The sequence below is a fragment of the Neodiprion pinetum genome, chromosome 2 (genome assembly GCF_021155775.2).
Source record: "Neodiprion pinetum isolate iyNeoPine1 chromosome 2, iyNeoPine1.2, whole genome shotgun sequence".
Classification (NCBI taxonomy): Eukaryota; Metazoa; Arthropoda; class Insecta; order Hymenoptera; family Diprionidae; genus Neodiprion; species Neodiprion pinetum.
In genome coordinates, this window is record NC_060233.1 from 13,941,595 (window position 1) to 13,964,656 (window position 23,062).

At 38.6% G+C, this 23,062-nt stretch overlaps 2 protein-coding genes across 4 annotated transcripts in view; one reads left to right on the forward strand and one right to left on the reverse strand.

Annotated features, from left to right (window-relative positions):
* The first annotated feature begins 593 nt into the window (after window positions 1-593).
* The window catches only part of RSG7 (regulator of G-protein signaling 7), a 31,080-nt gene continuing 8,611 nt past the window's right edge, over window positions 594-23,062 (forward strand). For all 3 annotated transcript variants that reach the window (XM_046612511.2, XM_046612509.2, XM_046612510.2), the window contains exons 1-4: window positions 594-1,323; window positions 18,493-18,806; window positions 21,931-22,027; window positions 22,689-22,739. In XM_046612511.2, the coding sequence (XP_046468467.1) occupies window positions 18,516-18,806; window positions 21,931-22,027; window positions 22,689-22,739 (439 nt within the window). In that variant the 5' untranslated portion in view covers window positions 594-1,323; window positions 18,493-18,515. The remainder of the gene's footprint in view (window positions 1,324-18,492; window positions 18,807-21,930; window positions 22,028-22,688; window positions 22,740-23,062) is intronic.
* Window positions 9,696-12,252, reverse strand: LOC124212462 (uncharacterized). The gene is made up of 3 exons (XM_046612512.2): window positions 11,884-12,252; window positions 11,208-11,324; window positions 9,696-11,095 (listed from the first exon to the last, which is right to left on the reverse strand). The coding sequence occupies exons 1-3, from the start codon at window positions 12,105-12,107 to the stop codon at window positions 10,984-10,986; spliced, it is 453 nt and encodes a 150-aa protein (XP_046468468.1). The 5' UTR covers window positions 12,108-12,252; the 3' UTR covers window positions 9,696-10,983.

Genomic DNA, 23,062 nt, shown 5'->3' on the forward strand with positions numbered 1-23,062 from the left:
ATAACCGATATTAGTAAGTATATGGTTTGAAAGTCGTATTGGCTTTATTTTAATATAAGTAATAATGTATTCGACTTCACAGACCTTAGAAGATCAGTTTCCTTTCGCCATTCAGAACGAAAGGTACAAAAAGTCCCGATTTTACTGATACCTGCTTTCCCGTTTCTTCAACGTAAAAGAACACCGTCATCATTTTTCAAGTTAATTTAACCATCTACACGATCATATCCACCCGCGACAGTTACTGACGATTACTTTGAGAAAATTCCGCAAAGAAACTGAAACAATCGCATGTTTGTTACATGATATCCGAATTGCGGTAACAATTGACAGGACGTGAGGCATCTCCTAAAGTCTTGATCTAAAAATCCTATACATAGGTAGAGGATTTTGTTGCCGAGCATAAGCTGTAAATATTTACAACCCGTCCAGCAAAAGAAAAGAAAAGAAAAGAAAAAATCCAACACTCGATACCAGATCCCTCAGCGTCCCCGGGTTCGCGCCCCAGGACGGCCCTGAACCAACGAAGTGCGCGCGCTCTCCTCCCCCCTCCTCAAGTTCGAAGCCACCGTCGGGCGGATTGGCTATTCGCGCGAGGACGGCCTCGCCAGGCCTTGCCGAGTGTTGCTCATCCGTCGCAGCCCGTGTTTTCCGCCTCAGTTTCCGTGCCAGTTAACCGCTGTCGTTGTCGAGCGTTGTTCATATATATATATATTCATCGAGTTTCCGTCGGCACTCGTAAGCACTCTATAGAGAAGAAAGGGGCAGGTTCGCGCCGAGAGACGGGGACTCATCGTCAGCCCCCAACACCGTGGGACTCGCATCGCGCGTGCAGTTTGTGTTTATTTACCAAATCAGAGGCTGGTGCAACGGGTATCGTCATCGTCGTTGTCCTCGACGACGGCGTTGGATTTCCGTTCGGGCCCCGCGAGGTTCCACTGGGAAAAAGCGGAGGGCGGCAAATCGACGGGGAACGGTTCACGGTTCAATTGACCCTGACAACGAGAGTGCGCAAAATTCTCGAGAGGTTGAGGTTGAGGAGGTCCGGGGCTCGAGGACGAGTCGGCCGGGGTCGCGAAGCCGAGGGAAAGGAGGAAGATTTATATCGCTTGGGAGGATGTAGCTCCGTTGGGAAACCCCCGACTTATCCCACCGATCTCACCTGGCGATAGGAGAGCACGTACTCTCAGGAATGTTTGCTGCGACAACATGAGATCGCTCTGGATCGCTCGCCAGTTTCGCTACGGTCCACGGCTCCTTGACCATCGCTTCTTCTAACTCGCTTACTTGTCAGGGACGACGTATCTTCATCACATTGATTAGGTGAGTCGATTTAACAATGTTTGTATTGCAACGCACATCGGCTGTTCTATGTATAACTTGCACCACCGCTTTACCGAGTTGATGTTACAGTTAGTTACGTTCTTTTAACGATACTTCATTCGAAAAAGATTACTGTTTTGTAGCTTGAGTCTGTACAGTTTGAAAAATAACGATTTTTCATGAGATACAGGGTTGTGTTAACGGTAGGAGGTAAAACCTCGTGAAGGTATGAGGTTGAAGTTAGTAACTTTACTTTAAAATCGTTAATTGGACCCTTAGGATTTTCGGAAATTCAGGGAGTCAATAATAACAAAGAATACATGTTCATATCTAGAAAAGTCAACTCCTTGAGAGTCTTTCGAAAATTGTACAATAACGATTTTTTTCATGATGTTAAATTACGTTAACGTTACTGACTTCGGCCTTCTGTGAAGCTCAGCATCAGGCTAGATTTCATCAAAATTTCAATATCATCCCGACGATGTGTTCTGTTCTATTATTCTTTCCCTTTAATTTTCAACCCCCCTGTCATGGAACATCATGGAAGATAACGTTCTCAGACTTCGAGTTATTCTGAATATCGAAAACATTTTACTGGTAGTGGGAACTAAGGTGGTTATCAAATCGTAATAACACGTGAAAATTTACAGAGTTCAGAAAACTCAACGTTGATGTTGGCCGGATGAAGCTTGAAAGTTCAAAGACATGTGTATTGTGTAATGTTTGAGTAAGGCGACTATAACTTCCGGATTGTAGGCAATGATTAAGGCACGGTTCTACAAACGTAGTACGCAACAAATATCTCGTACGTCGAACGAACCACGAATACTTAGTAGTTGATGATACTTTAATCATCATCATTGTCGTCCTGCACTTTACGTTTCGTATGATTCAATAAATATCGCGTAGTGGCTTTTGTTCCACTAAATGTAAGCGATATACTTTCATTTTGAGCATAACGCATCACAAGTGTTACAGGAATGGAAAATCGCGTGTTTTCCTACAAGTCGTACGCTCTAATGACCGTAAAACTTCGGAATTTTTTCCTTACTAAAAATTCTGCTGTACGCTGTGGGTACTGTATTCCGTTGTTTATACATGTTCATGTTAAATGTTCAACAATTGTGTTGTTTTACACGGGAAGATGACATTTATTACATATGTTCCATTGATAAGGATATGGTATGAAACGCCGTGTCGAATGGTCATATCAGAATTTACAAATCGTAATCATACATATGTAATGTGGTTTTGGCATCGCGCTATTGCCACTGTAGCGCCGCCAACGTTCGTCCGGTCTTTGTATCAGTTTTCAGCGGATACACGTGTTTTACTGCAGCGAATGATGAAATGTGCGTCCTTGTAGGGAAAAACGAAGGAATATGTGCTTCGAGATATTTTTTATTATCTTAGTCTCACTTTGTTGCGTTGAAAAATAGTCGTGGGTCTACTTGTTTCATCTTATCGATCGTAATCCGTAACAATTGAAATGTTTGTACACGAGTAATAAATTGAACCTGTATTCATACTACATGGAGTAATTTAACCGAAGGAGCCAAGGATCCGTGTGCGTAGTTGCGCCTTGTCAGCACGGAACAAACCGTACACCACAATTCATCATGCTGGCTGCGTAGTCTTCGTCTCAAGCGGTGGCCTGCGGCAGCAAATGCTGTACATACATATACGAACCAAGGAACAAATACCTCGGCATTGTCGGACCTCCGGTCGGTGGGGGAGGGGTGTGGAGACCACGTGACCGATGATGCCATCCTTGCGTTTTTACGTTCCCTTCGAGCATCCTGTTACGCCAGACAATGAAGTGCAGCCTCTCTCAAGTGACACGAGATAACAACTTGATTCGTGCACTTGAAGTTTCCATCGATAGAGCTTGACTTCGAGCCAGAAAACCATTGATTAAAAAGAACAGTTCAATACGATATTTAGATATGGTTTCAACGCTGTAGTACCTTCGATTAGCGAAACAGCTGGTTCAGTCACTTGTCAAATATTTATCATAGGTATATACTTAGCCATACAAGTGACGACTCCAGTCGTCATTTGAGCCAGATCGATCGGAACTTCGGGTACATATGTAAGTCTTGACTCGCCGCGATAAGTTTTGAGGCGATCCTTGCCTGAGCTGCAGGAGATTAGAAACCACCCGCCACGCTGGTCTGGCATCCCGTAATCCTCGTGCGAGAAGAAAGGCGAGCGGCGTATGTGTAATATAACTTCGTTTAACCAGATGTGTCGAGTTGTGAAGTTTGTTCCGGAACTTCTTCCCACACTTGCTCACGACGATATGAGCCAATTCCGTGCGACACGTCGAAATTACGTTTCCATTTTCTTAACGATAACTTTATCGTCTTAAGGTACCCTTTTACAGAGATAATGCTGCGAGATCTCCGCCAAGTCGCACGCTTAAGAGGATGCTGTTCCTTATCGACTAACAATGAGTAAAGAGTCATTTATTTTTACTATAATCGAAGCCCACGCAGCAATGACGTGAAAATACCGCAGTCAATGCAATTCTACATGTTGTCCAGTCAATAGAGGCCTTTGTCCTAATTTTGATACACGTTATTAAGTTTTGGGCCCCGTTAAAAGATCTATGTTTTCGACTCTGGGGGGGGGGACATGGTTCTCCATCTTGAATTAAAGGTATACAGAAACAGAATTGTTTTTTTTTCGAAATAATTCCTCAACGGTTGATCCAGGAAGCACCAAGCTTGCGACAAATTTATAAATTGGCCTGAACATAAAGCATGGCATGGCATCAAATTAGCATATGTGAGAACCTTAGCTCACTTTAGATGTTGACGTGATTTCATTTGATTATATTTACCACTTGAACTATACCTCGTAGATTTTGGGTTTTATTATTCAAAGCCGCACCTTGCCGTTTATTTGTTTTTTGGTCAATATACATGCGTTTAAATGTACGTTCGGCGAGTTATTAGCGTCTATTTATACGGCTATCTTGTTTGGACGCTCAGTCAAATAAATTTTCTTTCACCGTATGTTGTGTTATACGGTTATATGTACGTACACCAGGCAAAGTTGATTCTGTTACGGGCAAATTGGTTCAGGGTGCAGTTTATCGAGGAATACATGAAAGTCTCGGTGATGGAATCAAACTAGTTAGACGTACGTAATATAATATATTTTAATTGTGTTATAGGCGTGCCACGCCGCGTATGTATCCGCATGTTCGTGATTTCACAATCCGGAATGTAAGGGCAGTAATGTAATAATCATGTCGCTTAATTTTTCCGTTTCACATAAGTTCAGTGAAATCTGCAGCAGAGATATTGAGTAGCTGTATTAGTACAAATTCCCATCACTCAAATAACGTGGGAAAGTTTTGAATTTTAACGAATGGTTGAACAGAATGCATTGGAGTGTAAAAGTACAGGAAGCAGCATGAAAGATTACCGAAAGGAAAACTGAGAGGGACCAAAAAGGGACAAAGATCGCGCAAGTCGTTGGCTAGACCTTTCCCAATACCTTGGTTATCGTGGTTGTCCACTTACTCGTTATGGTGAACATGTACCCTTCTCGGTTTAGGCATAAGGTATACATACATGGTATACCTTATAAGGGCGCGTCCACTTGTCCCACGCATAATATCGACCGATGCTCAGGCGGCACCGAATATCCTTAGAATTCTCAGCAACGCCGGAGTGCCCCGAGGGACAAAGTTGATAGAGAGTGAAAGGGTGGATATGCCCGGTAGGACGTATTTACAGGGTTGAGGAACAGATGGTCATTTTTTGCGATCTACAATTTTTGATTTTTACGGAGTCCGAATACTTTTATAGTGACAAGGAAAGTAGCCGAAGTGTACCTCACAGATTTTCTTTATTCTGTGTCACGTTGTAGAACGTCAAACAAAATCAGACACGTATTTTTCACGTACTAATTCGGCCGTTTAAGAGATAAAAAACCACCCCTCAAGTTTACCCAGCAAAAATAAAAGATACAACTCCTGAGGGTAAAAACACTACGCGTTTCTCGTTATTCGTTGGTATAGAATGTGTAACGTACGATAAAAAACTCAAGATTTTGATCCTAATACTGGGATCCAATGGTAAATCCGGAAGAAGGAATGTAAATTCCGTATCCATTCCAGAGTAGAAATGATGAAATTATTACCGAATATTGCGTTGATCTATTCGAGTATTATTCGAACTTTCATCGACGAAGCTGGATCGTTCCTGAAATCGTCTCATGCACTAAGAAAAAATTCATTTATTATAGTAACTAGAAAAATTCAGTAAAACAGGAACGTTAAAAAACTTTTTCAATATTGTTGGAATTACGAAAAACGAGGTACACGTAACCATGTTGCGCTATTGTCGATCCTTTTTTGGTAATTGCAACGCAAAATCAGTTTGTTCGGTTTACTGTACTTGTTTAGTTAAATAAGGCTTTAAAATCAATTTATTGTTGAACAAGCATTAAATTTTCGACCATTTGCGACCTCGCAGTGATTGAAAAACTGAAATTGAAAACCTCATAAGTGATGAAAATTTTTTTGATAGTATTGCGATACGAGTCTAATGTTTTAAACAGTTGAATCACCGAAAATATGAAAATGATTCTTGAATATCTATACTGAATTAGTTCAAAAATCAATGCACCAGCTTACCATCTCTAGGTAACTAAAATAACAAGAATTCTCCTTTTTCCCGATTCTCATAACAATCTACATATGACAAAAAAAAAAAAAAATGTTCATTCTGAGTGGGAACGGTGTTGCAAAGTACACTGTCCAAGGTGGATTCTCACCGATTCAAGGGCATCCGTGGCGTCGGCTGTATAGGTTAAATAGATAGTAGCAGACTACACCAATGGCCTTGAATTGGCCATAATCCACCTCGAGAGGTGTGCATGATGCTCGTGCGTGTCCCGAGGTATGCACAAGAGAGGTTCCAATTTATCAAAAGCAAGTTGTCGATACTGAGAGGTTATGTTTACATCTCACATAAATTTTACAGCTATATCCGATGCGTACTAGGTATACCTACGTGTATCTCATGTTATAAATAAATTTTCAAAAACGCCGTTTAAAAATCGAGATAGAAAACTTCAAGCAATTTATACGTTTCAGTGATGAAATCTTTAAATCACGATGAACGTTGACTGCACAGAGTAAATAAACCAAATTCAGGTTTCAGGGTAGATGCGCCGGTAAGCTAGCCACCTGCAGTAGTCGGTCACTTACGACTTTAGGCCAAAGTAATATTGAAACTATGCCTGAGTTAACAAAAAATAAATTCGTGATTTAGAAAAACGAAGAATAATAGCTGCGTTACGTATACCATTTATGTCTAACTAAATTTTAATTCAACGTACCGTCATTATTGAATAATAGACAACATTTGCAATAAACAATGCCATCATGATTCTTGAGATCTCTATGTCCATTCTAGTTTTGTTGACCGACTACTGGGAAAATCGACAGATTTTATGAAAACCATTATAATTACATTATGCAAGATGTAATTATCAAGTACAGTACGTGAATCTTGGAGGATTTTTCCCGCTCATTCGATTGGGATCGTGGTTTCAATTCATTTTTTCTGGTTATAAATAAGTAAATTGTGAGTGGTTGAACATGACCGTACTCGAAAAGTAGCCGACTAGCCGCGCAACTACCCCAGTAGTAGTTAATTTACATACGGTGATGTTCATTAATTCCCTGAGCTTCCGGCTAACTTGTTTTCGGTCCGAAACAAAACGCGAGTTCAACTCTACACGAATTATGTGACAACGATTGGCGACGCAGCTAACGTAAGAAAATGGGATGCATCGTTACGTAATTCGTATAGAATCGAAGTCGCATTTTGTTTCGTACGGAAAAGAAGTTAGCCGGAAGGTGTTATCCCTACATAGTATACAGAAAATGATGTCTTTCGGAAAATAATTAAAGACTGATCAGGTATACACGATCCCTCTTTGACGAAGAATTTAACCCATACCGTCACCCTTGATGAAGGAATCTCAAGACCTACGGCACGAATATGACCTCAAAGCTATAGATCCTGTAGTTATAGTCCTCTTCAAAGGCTGGGGGCCAGAAACGCGTGACGGTTATAACCGCCTAATATTAGGCAGCAGGACCCCGCAGCGATCCATGGATACGATATTCGTCCTTCTGTTCGTTCCGCCGCTGTGTGGTTCGTGGTCAGTGTGGTCGGCCGGCAATAACGTAGGAGCCATAATCAGAAGATTTGAATTGTTGAGGATAGCAGGACGGGGCAGAGAGATGGCAACAGGGCTACAGGGACAGTCGAGCGGATGGTGCGAGGGATGAGGACGAAGAGTATTGATTACCGGCGACCCTGTAGTACGTCGCAGATATACATATATCTATAAAATAGTGTATAGAACATACTCACACTCATGTGTGCATATTTTTTCTTAGTTCTCGCGTATTTCGTATATATGCACCTTGATTTGAAAAAAATTTCTCGGAAAACTTAATGATTCATTACACAGCCCTAACAGTATCTTACAGTCATCTATAAACCGATTCAGTTTAAGAGGGCATGCATATCAGTCGAGGAAGGATTTATCTTCGTAATTTCAAATGGTATGTTACTGGAGTTTCGATGTTTCAATCTTGATTAAACAAAGGCCCGATAAGTAGATCAGAGCGGGCAAAAGCACGAATTTTTTCCCTGAATAATCCGGGTATAATTGGGTTTGATTCATTACATTTTTGTAATGCGTCAATCGTTGCAGCTTTGTTTAGTGTAATTAAAAATCTGATCAGTGACATAGGCCATTTGGTTATTTTATTAACTATTTATCAATATTTTAGTGGTATAAATCAAACCTCATTATAAACAATTTGTGGTTTTTGCAAGTGCGTTACTACAGCTTTTGTCTAGTAGCGATTTTGTGATGTGCAAACTATAATATTTACGTTGCTATTAAATATTATTTCAATGTCAATCGTTCGACTCGACACTTTTTCAATACTTAATAAACACATGTAACCTAAAAATATACTCTTTTCACCTTTATTAAAAAAACCAGAAAAAATACATATGGAAAGGAAAAAAAAAATTTTTCGACCGGGCTTTCTTCGGGTAAAACCCAGTGAGTTTAATTGGGCCCAACCTGTAGTAGACGAATAAATCAGTGTGTCATTTAGCCATAATCTTCCAACGATGTAGGTACATACTCTCAAATTATACAGCTATTCAGGCAATATCCACTCTTTCTAATTTCATCATCGAATCACCGAAGTAACGGGAACATGGGATTCCGATCAAACTTGATCGATCTAAATTTCAAGTACATACACCGGTTATTAATAATTTTAATCGAAAACAAGAACGGGTAGACAGCATAAGCATTCATTGCCGGAAATTCTTTTCAATCAGTGAGGTTGAAGCTTGCAACGCTATTGTAACGATGCATGTTCAGGAAAAATCTTTACTTCGCACCATTAGGATTGTTCGAAATTCAGTAGACTATAATAAGGAAAAATATACCCGTTTTCTGAAAACCTCCTTCAAAACTCATCACTCTAAGATTGTAAAATAGTAGGTCATCTTTTCCTTAACCTCACTAATTTGAACCTTGTAACATTTACTAATTCCTCCACGCCAAACGAAAACCACCAACAACGATCTATGGAGTCTCGGATTTAATCTTGATAGAAAATCGCGAGTCCTTCGAAATGAGCACAAGGTGATCCGACACAAGATTTTTAACACGAATATCGAAAGTCGCCCGTTGCGATATTTCGAAAAGTTTGCGTGAGCACGGTTTAAAAATCAGCGAATCTCTGAAAAGGCGAAAAGGGACACCGAACAGACGCTATTTGCGTTTGTAAACTGGGAGTGCGAACAGTCACGCATATGCAAGGCCATCGGACCAAGACATGCGATTCGCAAGCGAGGTCAAACCCTTGAAACGACGCGGGTGCCACGTGCAGTACACCGGAAACGTGAAAACAACCGAGGACTTCTAAACCGTACGGGCTTAGGGCGAAAGAAATTCCTCACCAAGATTATGAGCGTTCTACCCCCTGGCTGCTTGCATTGCTCGGGACTCTGGTGGCATGGAAACGAGGAAATGTCACCCTTGACTTTTGCGAGGATAAACCCGCGAGGAAGTTATATAGCCGTGCCAATATTCACGCGGACGTGGTATGTATGTATATAGACACGGACCGGCTTCTGAATGTCAACTACCTGCGTGACGATTCGCTTTTTTTCATCACGAAAAGTTATGCTCCATTTGAAAATTGTACGCCGAGAATACTTCGCGCTTACAGTGTCAATTCGAATTGGACTGTTTTTCGGAATGAGGTTGAAGTTAAGAATTAAAAATGTAATCTGATCTACTCGCAATCAGATGTAATTTGATCTAATTAAATCCAAGTTTTCTTCTATATCCAATCTGGTCTCATCATATATAATTTAAATACAGAATGAGTGGCTAACGGTCTAGAGCATAGCAATTGTTTTGTCAGGACGACCAACATTTTTCAGGTTACATACATCGCGCCGACCTGTCATCTAAACTTACGACGGTTGGTCAACCTGACGAAACAATTGCTTTTGCTTTAGAATCTTAGCGCATGCGCATCGGACCATTCGACCGATTGCTGTTCACTATGTAGACCTGATTTAATCTAAATGGTTCTAACAATATGTAATACAGGAGTTTGAAATTAGTGACCACTGTGGTTATACATTAAAAATAATTCGTTCAAGTTAGTCATAGTAAAAAATCTTTTTATTGATTATTTAAAAGGTTGCGACGTTTCGATCGGCTACGGCCAATCATCTTCCGGAAATAATTATTGACGATCCTACGAGCTTAGAAGTCTAATAAAAAGATTTTTTACTATGACCAACTTCGACGAATTATTTTCAAAATATGTAGTATATTGTGTGTATGTGTGTTTATATATATAAATATCTGATTATATCTAGTTTAATCTAATTAGATCAAATCACATAGATTCATTTTTTTCTCGATATGAAGGTTGGCTGGCCAAACATCGATACTTTTCATTAATTTTATTACCACGTCATCGTACATTGAGTATTTATTAAATTACTGTATTCGTAAATTACGACGGTCTCTTTGAAAATGCTATAATTTTAAACATTGACATTATAAATCGTAAAGTTTTATATATAGATATAATCGACGCTTCATTTCAAATTGCTGTATAATGATTAAAAATCTGGTCAATTTTTTCAATTTCCCTATTAGACACGTTATTTTATTCCTTATTGATGAATACTCAATGTACGACTATCTCATGAGAAAATTAGTACAAAAAATAACCCGATTTTTGAGCAACCATCATCTTCAAAATAATAAAACGTTGAAATAAAAATCACTATTTTCCAACTTGGGGATAATTTTGGGACAGTTTAGTTTTCGAAATATGAGTTAGTAAATACCGATTTTTTCCTAAAAATTCATCCTTAGAAACTTCAACTTCTTTGGTTTGGATGCAAAAATTGGATTTTTCATACCGATAAATTTTCTAATTTATTCAAGGACAGGTTAAAAATTTTATCACCATTAAAATATTCCAATCAGTTTGCATCTGTGTGTATACAAGTATATCCACCAGTTGAGTAATCGATAAAATTTAATCGACGTTAGCAAAAATTGTGTTTAATCTTCGTCTTCGTACGCCACCATAAATTCTTCAGCTTCCTCTGCATTCGCTGAGCGGGCGTAACGTGGTCCATTCGCAGGTGGTGGTCGATAATTGATAACAACTCGCCTAAAAAACAATGTATCATTATGTGTACATACATATGTTATTTGTAGATGGCGTGAATGTATCTCTATGCGAATCTGTTGTAATCTGATATCTCCATGATAAAAAGACTCACTCTGGACTCCGCTTGCTGATGGCATGTTCAACCGTAATGTCGGTTTCCGGAACATCTTCATCGGAAGGTTGGGCGAAGTGTGAATATTCTTCAATCGGTAGAAATGCCCCAGAATGTCTGTTAAAAATTGCTCTAATCAGTTCATTCGTCGTCAGTTTAACCAAACATAGGTTGGGACACTCTTAAGGTGATCCTTCACAATCAACCGTCAAAGAGATATCTCATTTTCGAATATGTGAAACTTGAAGTGACCAACTGTATACGTGAAAAATTTCAGAGTCGGTTGACCGACTAATAAGAAAGAAAAAAGGTTGCACGAGTTTGAAGTAGGTAGTGCTAACTCTAAAGGAGAGGGTGAAATCGATTTGGTCGTAAAATTATTTCACGTCAAGTTGTAGAAGTCAGGTACATATTCCAAACTATAAAAACTTGGAAAATCAAGATCGTCGTAAAATGCTTAATTTACGGTACAGTAATTTTATTGTGAACCGAGACAGTTATAGTTGATAGTTATAATTTTCTTAATATTCGAGTTGATTTCTCTGTGCTGGAGCTATAAACTTAACTGTTTTTCACTGTCATAAGGAACTTTCGGTCCTTACAGTCTCACGCGTTTTCAGTTGCTTTATTCACTTTTTAAAAAAGAGCTGCAGCTATTCCTGCATGAAAGTCTTACCTTGTCAAATCCTTCTCCTCAATGGGATTTTCCAGGAGTCCTTCCTCATCTACAGATCGAAGATATCGAATCCTGGGATTTGGCGTCACTACACGAATCCTGTAGTCAATTCCTGGTTTTGGTGTTACGTACCGAATGGGACTCGGCGAAGCCTCAATCTGCAGAGTTCCAATGCAGGCGAAGATCGCCACAACGGCGAAAGAACTTGTCGATGAGAAATGCATATCGATCGAAGCCGTCTCGAAACTATTTTATGCTCCGTTCTCAATATCCAGGCCTATTTATACTCCGAATCCAACACGTCCTGAGGAAAAGACACGCATCGACTTCGCGGGGATTTTATCATTCTTTGTGTGTATGGTACCGAGTTGTCTCATATAAATAGATACAGCGGTGATTTCCCTCGCGTTCTTCGCCGTTTCGTATAATGAATAATAATATATATGTGCTGGATACTGCGGATATGATTTATAATATATCTATATATTTTTTATCTTCGACCTGTATGATACTTTTGGTATGTATGGTTGCGAGCTGTCTTATATAGACAGATAACGTGCGGTGTAATGAATAATAATATATATATGTTCGATACTACGAATATGATCTATAATGTATATAATATATTTTTTTATCTTTAAACTGTTGTAAATCGTATTGATAATTGAGCAGAAAAACATCGTATTTCAGAATCTAACGCAACAAAACAACATCCGGTCTCAGGATTTGATTTACCAGTATCGTATCTCATCTCAAATCAAATTTTGTTATGAAAAATTATCCGAGGTAGCGCCAGAACTTGGGATACTTAATTTTTGAAACGATGCCGATACTTGCTAATTCATAAAATGCAATTAATATTCAATTATACGTTAACATAAGATGAAATTATTATTATTTTCCATATTATATCTTAATTTGGTTCAAAATCACCGATTAATAATTATTAATAACTGACTATATTCAAGTAGACGTCATAAACATTGAAGCTAAAAGTTTATCGGAATCTGATTCAAGTACTCATAAATCACGCGTATAAAGTTTTTTAAACGAAAGCGTAACTTTACGTTGAAGTAATTTCTGAGATAAAATTTTTTCAAATCCAACTGAGGTATAATGTTAAACCAAATTCTGAGATACGATGTTTTTTAATCAAATTCTGAGGAACGATGTTCTTTCAAACGAACAAGATTCGATGTTTTTTTCTGCTCAGCTATCGGTATTCCCTTAATTATATCTATACTGTTACATGAAAATATAGTAAATAAAATTCAACGATTGCAGAAAGCCAAGGCAAAAAATATTCTGCACCTTTAATTCGGACGTAAGGAATGAATTACATTTCGACGCGCGAGAGGCGAAGATTACAATGGTTTCAAAAATTTTACAGAATATTGGAGCCTACTCCAGATTACCTATAAAAACTTCGAAATCTTGTCAAGATTTTCTAAAGTAAAAGGAAAATGTATCAACGTCAAGTAAATCGTAGATTGTCAATTGTTTTATTATTCGCACAGTTGATTTTCGCCCCTATAGAGAAATATTGGGGGGTCTCACTTCTGCACCATTTGTTAAATGCTCGAGCATTCATGTTCTCACCGAATATACTAGCAGTGTGGAGCCGACTTTACACATTTGTTTTATATCCAGGAAGTACGAAACACGTGCCAGAATCTGGCTCGTAAAATTGGGATGAATTATAACACGTGCTGGACATCACCACGGAGAATGCTACCTCACACAAAAATATACAACTCATCGTCGGAAAATCGAGCCTCGTGCATACCAGAATAACATCTTCATGTATCGACGAGACTGTGGCAAGGTTCAGCTGGTGGAAGAAATTAAAATAAAACAGGAACAAGGCAGAAGCTTTATGGAATCGAAGTTCGTAAGGGTATTATAACGATGCATTTTTAGAAGAAAAATCGTCATTTCGAACTTCTGGATTATTTTAATTTCGTTAAACCATAATAAAGCAAAACGTGCTCATATTTTGAAAGCTCAACTCCCGGCAGTCATTCTAGCATGACGAAATAGTGAATATTTAATAGAGTGTTTCAAAAAAACCGACTATTTTTTTTTTCGACGAACATTGAAAAATCTTCCGAGTGTCCCTCAAAAATGACCTCGGTAAAATATGAGCTCTAAATATTGATATTTAGAGGTGGCGATTCTCAATTTTCTATTTCCCATTTAAATAACATGGGAAAAATTTTTTTTTTAATTTAGAATTTTATTGCTCGAAAACGAATCAGTGTGAAGATATAAACAAAACATATTCTTGTAGGAAATTTTACGCTCTACAAAAAAGGTCTGAATAGAGATTTGCGTAAGGTAAGTCGTTTCGGAGTTATCAGGCCTCAAACATCGAACCGTTTGAAATAATGATGTTATTAATTTATAAATGCTACAAAACTGATTAAATACACAATATTATTGATTTTAAAATTAAAACTATAGACTTCCAATGAAATGTTAATTAATAAATTTCATTAATCAACGATATGAGTTAGTTTTGTAGCATTTATAAATTAATAACATCATTACTTCAAACGGTTCGATGTTTGAGGCCTGATAACTCCGAAAGGACTTACCTTACGCAAATCTTTATTCAGATCTTTTTTGTAGAGCGTAAAATTTTCTACAAAAATATGTTTTGTTTATATCTTCACACTGATTCGTTTTCGAGCAATAAAATTCTAAATTTTGAAAAAATTTTTTCCCATGTTATTTGAATGGGAAATAGAAAATTGAGAATCGCCACCTCTAAATATCAATATTAAGAGCTCATATTTTACCGAGGTCATTTTTGAGGGACACTCGGAAGATTGTTCAATGTTCTTTGAAAAAGAAAAAAATAGTCGGTTTTTTTGAAACACTTTATTAAATATTCACTATTTCGTCACGTCAAATTTACTGATAATAAAAATGAGATACACAATTTCAATTACGTTAAGCTGGTATAATGCGTGGATATTTGGCCGTCTACAGTCAGGTTAGGAAGTTGTCGGATTAGACTGGTTGTAGAGAAGAAAATCCTTTTGTATTTAGTCTTACGGACCTTGTAGGGAAAAGACCAATATAACTAAGCGCCTAGTACAATCTCTAGTGCAGGAAATCACCTCATGAAAACAAAATAATTATTATCCTGTTAAAAAGATTGCCCGATATTCTTGCCTTTGCCCAATCACGATCGGTAAAATATAAATTTTACCAAAGGAGTTTAAGGTTACATATTCATGAACGCTTGCAGAGTCTGAATAACCAAGATCTTACTGGTTCATAAATACAGAAACCGTGTATACCTTGGCTCACCTGCGCGTGAGTTATACTGCTACGTGAATGATTAATATGCACGTGAGCCGCTCTCTACACAGGTAAACATACTACAGCTGTGTCAGATTTACCCGTAATGAGAAACGGAAGAATTCGATATACCGAGAGAAAATGGTATAATTTACAATTATCAAATTGAACCTCCGACTGCGCATGCGCCAGTTCTGCCGTATTTACACGCAGGTTAGCCCACCTCAATCAGCCCCAACTGTCCAACACGGCTTACGGAGGTTTTGCAGGTAATGCAAAATTTCAGGGTTAGGCAGATTTGAAATTCCCGATGTGATACTTTGGAAAGGCTTGAGAAATTTGTATTGTTAACTCTCTGATGTCTCATTACTGCTACGACTTATCGGGTCAGCATCATTTCAGTTTGCCACATAACGCAGGAGAGTTTGACATTTAATGCCCGTTTTGAGTAGGTTGGCTACTCTGTCTTGCGGACGAAAATGTTTTCGTGGCACAATCTCGCCGACCAATAAGTTCAATTATTTTTCACATGCGCAGTCACACACTTCGCGAAATGGGAACCGTTAATGTTAGTAACTCATACAAAAGTCTAATCTTAGGTTCATAATCTGCCTCAAAATGCTTTAATCGTATTTACCGAGGCAATCATTAACCTAATAATAAGTAAAAAGGAATATTCGGTAATGAAATCATAATGCTTACCTGGAACGTTGAAATTTCGTATTTTTTATAAGCGCGGAGCGAAAAACATGCAACTGTCTACTGCAACTAAACGCAGTACTCTGCGGTGGCACCCGCGAGAGGACATTTTTGTCGAACATTCACGAAGACACCCAAGGACCGTTTGCACAAAACGAACATTGGAAAAGTCAATTTTGACACCGCTCTCATTAACCGCAGGCATCGACTTACCCCACGTTCCCCTATTATATTAAGTAGGTTTACTTATTGTTAGCAAGTAAGACGATGATAATAATTGATACTTCAATCACATAAATTGACATTTTATTGCGTCTTTCATAGGAGTAAGAAACAAAAACCGATTGTGGGGAAAATTAATCGAGTCGGTCAATTAGTCGAGTTTTAAAAATAATCGATTTTACTGGATTAATCGGGAAACAATAAACGATTACTTTTGGTCATTCTTAACGGCTATGTTACCCTTTTTCTCAAAGAACATGCCTTCTCACTTGCTGATGTGCTGCAAACGATGAACGTCGAATTCAAATGTTGAAATTTGTTTAGGTCATGGTACTTGCGAAAAAAGAATATTTTCAGTTCAAGTAGGTGCGTTGCAAATTTTTTTCAATTGCTATGGCATTCGGTTGCACGTAATTTTATCGGAAAAAAAAATTTCCCCGTGTTCGTTCAATCGCAGCAAGAAGAGGTGGCGGTATATCGAACGTGCGAGGAAAGACCCTCGATCGTTACATCCGCTATTGCGGTTAAATATAGACATTTAGCTATAGACTATCACGTTAAAAATATTATTCACGATATATTGGTTGTGTCTTTGTCAAAAAAATCATGTTAGCGAGACTTTCACTGTTACCTGATCGTGCCACTTTTTCAATTTAAATTCATGTATGCTTTTTTGTCACACATGGAAATAAGATCGAACTTAATTCTATGTATGATTTACCCAGTCTATTTCAATTATCAGCTGCTGATGCATTATATTTGTTCGAATTTGCGAATAATCAGGATTGGTATTATTCGTTACGGTAATTACAAGCAAATAAATTACCGTGTATTTCTGGAGTAATTCATACTTGATACAGACAATGACAGTGAAACTTTTGATTTTCCTTACAATTTTCCGAGTGTGAAATCATTTTGTATTGAAATATGCTTTGCGAAACGACGATAGAATAGCAGACACGACAATTGAGTAAAGAAAAAACACGATTAAGTATTTTTATTTGAAGACGAACATATCACAAACTCGCAATATATTTGAAAGGAAAGTATAGGATCATTGCTTGAATTTCAACCGTGCTTTCGATTGAAAACTATCGCTCAATCCTAGGAACCCAACGACCAATCTGAAACTTCGGACGTAAAAGCGGCACCAGTAGGGTTGAAATTCAAATACCCCGATACGCCTAAAATCGCTTTGATACTGGCAATAGCGTGCAAATAGGTAGATATAGGGGAGTGTTCAAAGTCGGCGCGTATGAAAGGTGAAACCCGCGGTCTTCTCGTGTTGCCGGCAGCTACCGGCTCTCCCTGCCTGGTATTACGGTCTCGTTATACCCTCAGCCACCTCTTCGTGGGTCCTGTCATCCAGCGTTGGTCGGCTGCTCTCTTTTCATCCCTCGACGCTGTAAAGACTCGGCGGGGATTGTGCGCTTGAAGTTTTTAAGTAGAGTTTGCCACAGCAGCACTCGCACAGTCAGGGCTGCTTGAAAATAAAACAGCCCGGGGTTTTCAGCTCGAGTTTTATACCGAAAAGGAAAAGTCGCCCAATGGGACAGACCGATTTCAACGAAAATTTTTTCACACAATTTCGAGCCAAAATAAGGCGACCAGCATTTCGACCTTTCACTGAATGGGCATTTGCTGGCGAGAAAAAAAATGTTGAAAACTTGTTTTCGATGTCTTCTGAGAATTTTCTCAAAACGTTCTGACCATTTTTAACCACTCGCTACTTTTTGCGAAGAAAAAAGAATAAGATAAGTTATTATAATCACCCCGAAAATGAAAAGTTGAGTTTTCATTACATCTCAATGCTTCAAAATCCAGAGAATAACCTCCAACCATTTTCGAATGGACGCTGGGTGCACGCGTGTGTGTGCTTGTGTGATCAATTTGTTGTCCGATGTTATCTGGATATCAAATCAATGGATTTCGATGATTTTGATTTCAATCGACGCGGCTTTACTTAACTTAAAACTGATTAGATTTTGGATTTGCTCGGTTCAGTAGTTTTCGGGTTATTCGATTAATATAAAAAAAAATTGACTTCTAGAGGGTGGATCAACAGATTTTCATGATTGTGGTCTCAATCGATGGAACTCTTCTTAGCTTAGAGATGACTAACTTTCAGATTTTATCGATCATACAGTTTTCGAGTTATTGAAATAATACATTTCTGAAAAAAATTTAAAAATTCATTTACCGATGTTCTATGGTATACCGAAATGCATCTCAGCGGGAAGTTCTCAGGCTGGTCAAATCAACCACTTATTTGAACTGTTACCTCGTATTTTCCAAACATTTTACACTAAATTTAACCTAGATATTCAACGAATGATTTAAAAAATCTATTTTTTTTTTTTTCTCCTCAATCTGGATTAGATCTGGCTGCATGTGATACGCTGATGTCGTGTGTTACAGGAGGGCGATGGTGCTCCTCCCTTAGCGTGGATATGGTAACGATGAGCTCCGACAAGCTGGGGTGCCGGCGAAAGCCGGCGGAGAACAACACCGCGAAGGGAGGCACAGAGCAGCCAGGTGGTCGAGGACGCAGTGACGTCACTCACAGGAAACAACATTCCTCCGATCAGTCCGCCAACGCCTCCGGAGAAACGGCTCCAGCCACCGGGGGGGTTCAAAAATCCACGACACCATCCTGGCCCGTTGACACGCCCAACTACCTCGTCTATCAGAAAGTAATACTGGTTTAAGTCAGCAATTTATCAACTTTTTTTTGTTTCATTTTATGCAATCTGCTCCGGTTTGGCGTTTTTAATTCATCCGCACGCACGCTCAAATCAAGGGCAATCTTACCAACTCAAATCGTCACTATGCCGCTAGGGAGTTTTATTATTCTCGCTACAAAGCTCCAGACTCTTCAGCGTTCTTTATGCTTGCATGGCCTACTGATTATCTCGACCAATGGTGATACGCATGTGTAGCTGATGTAATGTGGAAGTCACGAGTAGTCATAACTTAGTGACTTAGAAGTAGTAACAACTCGTGATGGAAGTATACTTCCATATCATGTCACAGTAAAGTCAGCTATGCGTGCTTATTATGATTGGTAGACATAATCATACCAACATAATCATAGCGTGTAGACCAGACATTTACCGATAATCGAATCGAGAAAAAACATGAATCATTTGATTTGTTTTTGTTGTAAATCAATTGCCAATATTCAATGTTTTCAGTAATAATCCACACATAATTTACCACTAGAGTACTAAATCAATAGAAAGACCTTATTTCAGCAAAAAAAAAAAAAATTCACCCTAATTTGACACAGTTTAATATATAATCCTACATATATCTTCAGGCTCGTGCACCTGCTTACCAGTTGTATTGCTCCTTTGCAGCTTTGTCTCCGTGGACCAAAAATAGAAGGCTACAAAATCCGAGAGAAGTAGTTTCGGTGCAATGGTAGTGGTTGTGGCAGTTGAACGGTAGTAATCTATTCTCGTTTCCTCGTAAAACCAAGGGCATAAAACTTGTGAAGAAAACCACTGGCACGCCGGGAAATCAATGAATGCCGATAGTGGTTTCGGAAGAGATTCTCTTCTTTTTCGGTCCTTTGCGCGCTTACGTCATCTTGCAGGAACAGTCTTGGAAATTCTTTACGCTCGCCAAATTTTTACTACATTCTAGATCAGAAATCTTCTCCTCTGCGTTGTTATTCAGTTATTCTACGCATTTTTATTTTTCCATCTTATACAACCCTGCCAGAATGATTGATCACACAACGAATTTGGTTATTCTGAGTGTTCTTAGTGAGCCACTGTATATGAATTTCGGATCACTGGCCGATGGAACTTTTTCTTCATTCCGATCGAACAATGTACAATAACATCTCGACAATAGACCGTCATGACACAAGTATATTTACAACATTTTTTTGCACATAGTCGTTCCACAGGTATATAAAATGTTTGGGATCTACGGCCTGTTTCGAGAGTAAGGAAAAGAGGAAACACCGTTTAAAACACGTCCAACATTGTTGTTTGCACCATTGACAGTAAACGCGAATCCAACAACATTCGTACTATATAAAAGAAATGAATTCAAGTAAATTCGAATAACATAAGCTAAGATATAGACAATTCGAGAAAAAGGTTTAACAATCGATACCTTGAAAATGATGTCAGGTGTTTTTAGTCCTCAATTCCATTTGCCCAAATAATATTACTGGAGATTTTCTAAACGACCTTTTTTTGTTCCCTAACTTTTGATTGACTGTCTGTCCTATTCATTCAACGCTGTTCGATCAACTGCATTGCAGTATCGCACGAAATTTTCAACCCCGAAGGTGATCAGATGGCTGTCAGCGCCTGACTTGGCTTTTCTAATTCTACCCTAGGCATTGTTTGAAATGTAATAACGTGGTGATGGAGGATTCCACCTTCTTCTTACTACAATATTCGGTTTCTAGTGAGTCGGTACGACGATTTATTGTTACGTAATTCTAAACCCGGCGCTCGGCGAAAAATTCCGAATGATTTTGGCTAGAACAAATGAAGCATTCCCGAGTGGGTCTTGCTTGATTTCAGTTTATTCAATTCCGGCTTCGGTTGGGATGATAGGACCTGTGATATCCCGCCCGCCTTTATTGTTTCCTTATTTTTCACCCCTTTCCCACCATTGAGCTCCTTCAGAACGATACCACTTTCACCCTGTTCGCGGGGTTGTACGATCCTCAATTCATAATGGCTCGATTAGCACTTGATGTCCACCTGCCATTGCTCGGAGAAAAATTGCCGGATGAATCGCACATTGAACACTGCATATATTTAACACGTTGAGCGCCACGCCGATTTTGAAGGCAGTCACCATCAGGCCGTGCACCACTAAATGTAATTTCAGTGTCAGCCAGCGGTGGTTGACGCGGCCTAAATGGAAAGTCCAGTGTCAGCCACCGATGGCTGACGCGGCGCTCAACGTGTTAAGGATGCATGAGACGTACAGTTAGGATAAAAAAAAAAAAGAAATAGTTGAAACAAAAACGGGATTAAGCGAAGATTCAAGATGAAGAAATTTCACCGAAGCTGAATTGGTTACATTGAACAAGAAAGTTCCCGTGATACAGAAACAAAACGTTGGAACACTCAATGTGTACTGTAAACGCCTTGGTATGAAATAGAAAGATACCAAAATTTATTAATAACAAAATGGGATTCCAACAAAAGCGTAAATATCAATGCTCATTTCAAATCGTTTCAAATCCAGTATAGGTTCAGACGTCATTCGATTTCACTCTACGATGGCTCATTTTATCTAGAATATATCTCCTACGAATTCCCAAAACTCTTTTTTCATCATGTTGATATGGTTGTATATTTAATTTCACACATTGATCTGATATTGAATGTAAATGACAAATAGGGATTTTGGATTGACTACTGAAAACAATGGAAAGGTTTCAGTGACTTTGTAAGAAATAATATTCTCAATAAAATAAATGATGGTAAAGCGAAATGGAACGAATCTACCGGGGTTTTAAGCATTGTGATATGTGAAGTAGAGTATAGACATTAAGCCTTCGTTTACAATAACGTTATTTTCAATTTTTTTTTATTTTTCATAAAATTTTCAAAGCGTACCAATATAATAATTTGGTAAATACTCAACATATGACAATCTCGTAATAAAATTATTTATCGATTTTCGGCCAACCTCATTAAAACAGATCCCTTGGTATCTTATTCACCTTCTCATTTCTCAGTTACCACAGTCACCTAGAAAAAAATTTGACATTATCGCAAAGACAGGCACCACTTTCAAACAACATATAACGAAATGGTCTGTATTCGTTGATTTCAGATGGAATCAATTGTTGAGAAGATGCTGGACGAAGCAACAGGAGTGCCTGTCAAAACTGTCAAAACTTTCATGACGAAAATTCCATCTGTTTTTACTGGTGAGTAATAGTAGGCCTGTTCAACTTGAGACCATATGAGTCGTCTGTCAAGAGCATATAAATACCAAGGCGAGAACTACAGCCAGATCGAACATTTTCAAAATAAACTGACACATCTGCATTTTATCGCCATCCGATGAGTGGAAGAAATAACTGCTCAATCAATCTCCATGCTGTTTTGCTAGAAAATAAGGCTCGTGCCGTAAAAACAGAAGAAAAATAATCGATTTTATTACTTTCAAAGTCTTACGTGCGTTGATTTTACCGTGTAGTCTAAGAAGAAAAGTTCATTCAATTCCAACCGACTGCTCGGACTTCGGAAAATCTGAACAACAGGCACATGCTCATAATTTCATGTTCAAAAGTATATTTTACCAGCACTCTGTGCTTCAGAGACGCGAGTATGACACAGCAACACTTCGTTCCAAAGAAAATAATTTTTAATCGGACACAGCACCGACTGGCAGTTGGCCATGACAATTTTAGCCTGGACAATACATGATCATCGTGTCTTGGAGTTATCTCGCAAGCGATCGATTTTCGTGTATAAATGACTATCCGTGATATTTCTCTAATTCTTGTTGTATCAGTTGAATCTGAATATTTTCTTTCAGTCCAACTTTGTTTGAAAGGTAAAAAAATTACCTACAAAATTTTTCAGGAACTGACCTCATTGCTTGGATGATGAAGAATATGGAGATCGAGGATCAAGGTAATTGACACACCAAATTTAATCACTATCTTCAGAAGACTCACGCAACTTTGAATCAGTGTTATGCGATTTAACCGGCTTAATCGGCCTAGACGATTAACCTGCTTGATTAGCCAATGGCTTAACCGATTAACCGTCTTGGCCGATTCAGCTGGTTAAATCGTACAGCACTACTTTGAAAGATTTGGTATGTCGTGGTGCGGGATTTTGGTATTCCCTGGTAAAGTGATGGCGTTCACTAATATAGTGAAAGAATCTACTAGAGCAGTGTCGGTACCATTAATTTCAACGTGTAATACGGCTGTGCGAGTAATTGATTAATC

Bases quoted from the DNA above. Each gene is read 5' to 3' on its own strand.
- LOC124212462 (XM_046612512.2), bottom strand. From the start codon at position 12,107: ATGCATTTCTCATCGACAAGTTCTTTCGCCGTTGTGGCGATCTTCGCC. The intron at 11,325-11,883 runs GTAAGACTTTCA...AATTTTTAACAG, and splicing joins GAGGAGAAGGATTTGACAAG to ACATTCTGGGGCATTTCTAC. The intron at 11,096-11,207 runs GTGAGTCTTTTT...ATTGTTTTTTAG, and splicing joins ATCAGCAAGCGGAGTCCAGA to GCGAGTTGTTATCAATTATC.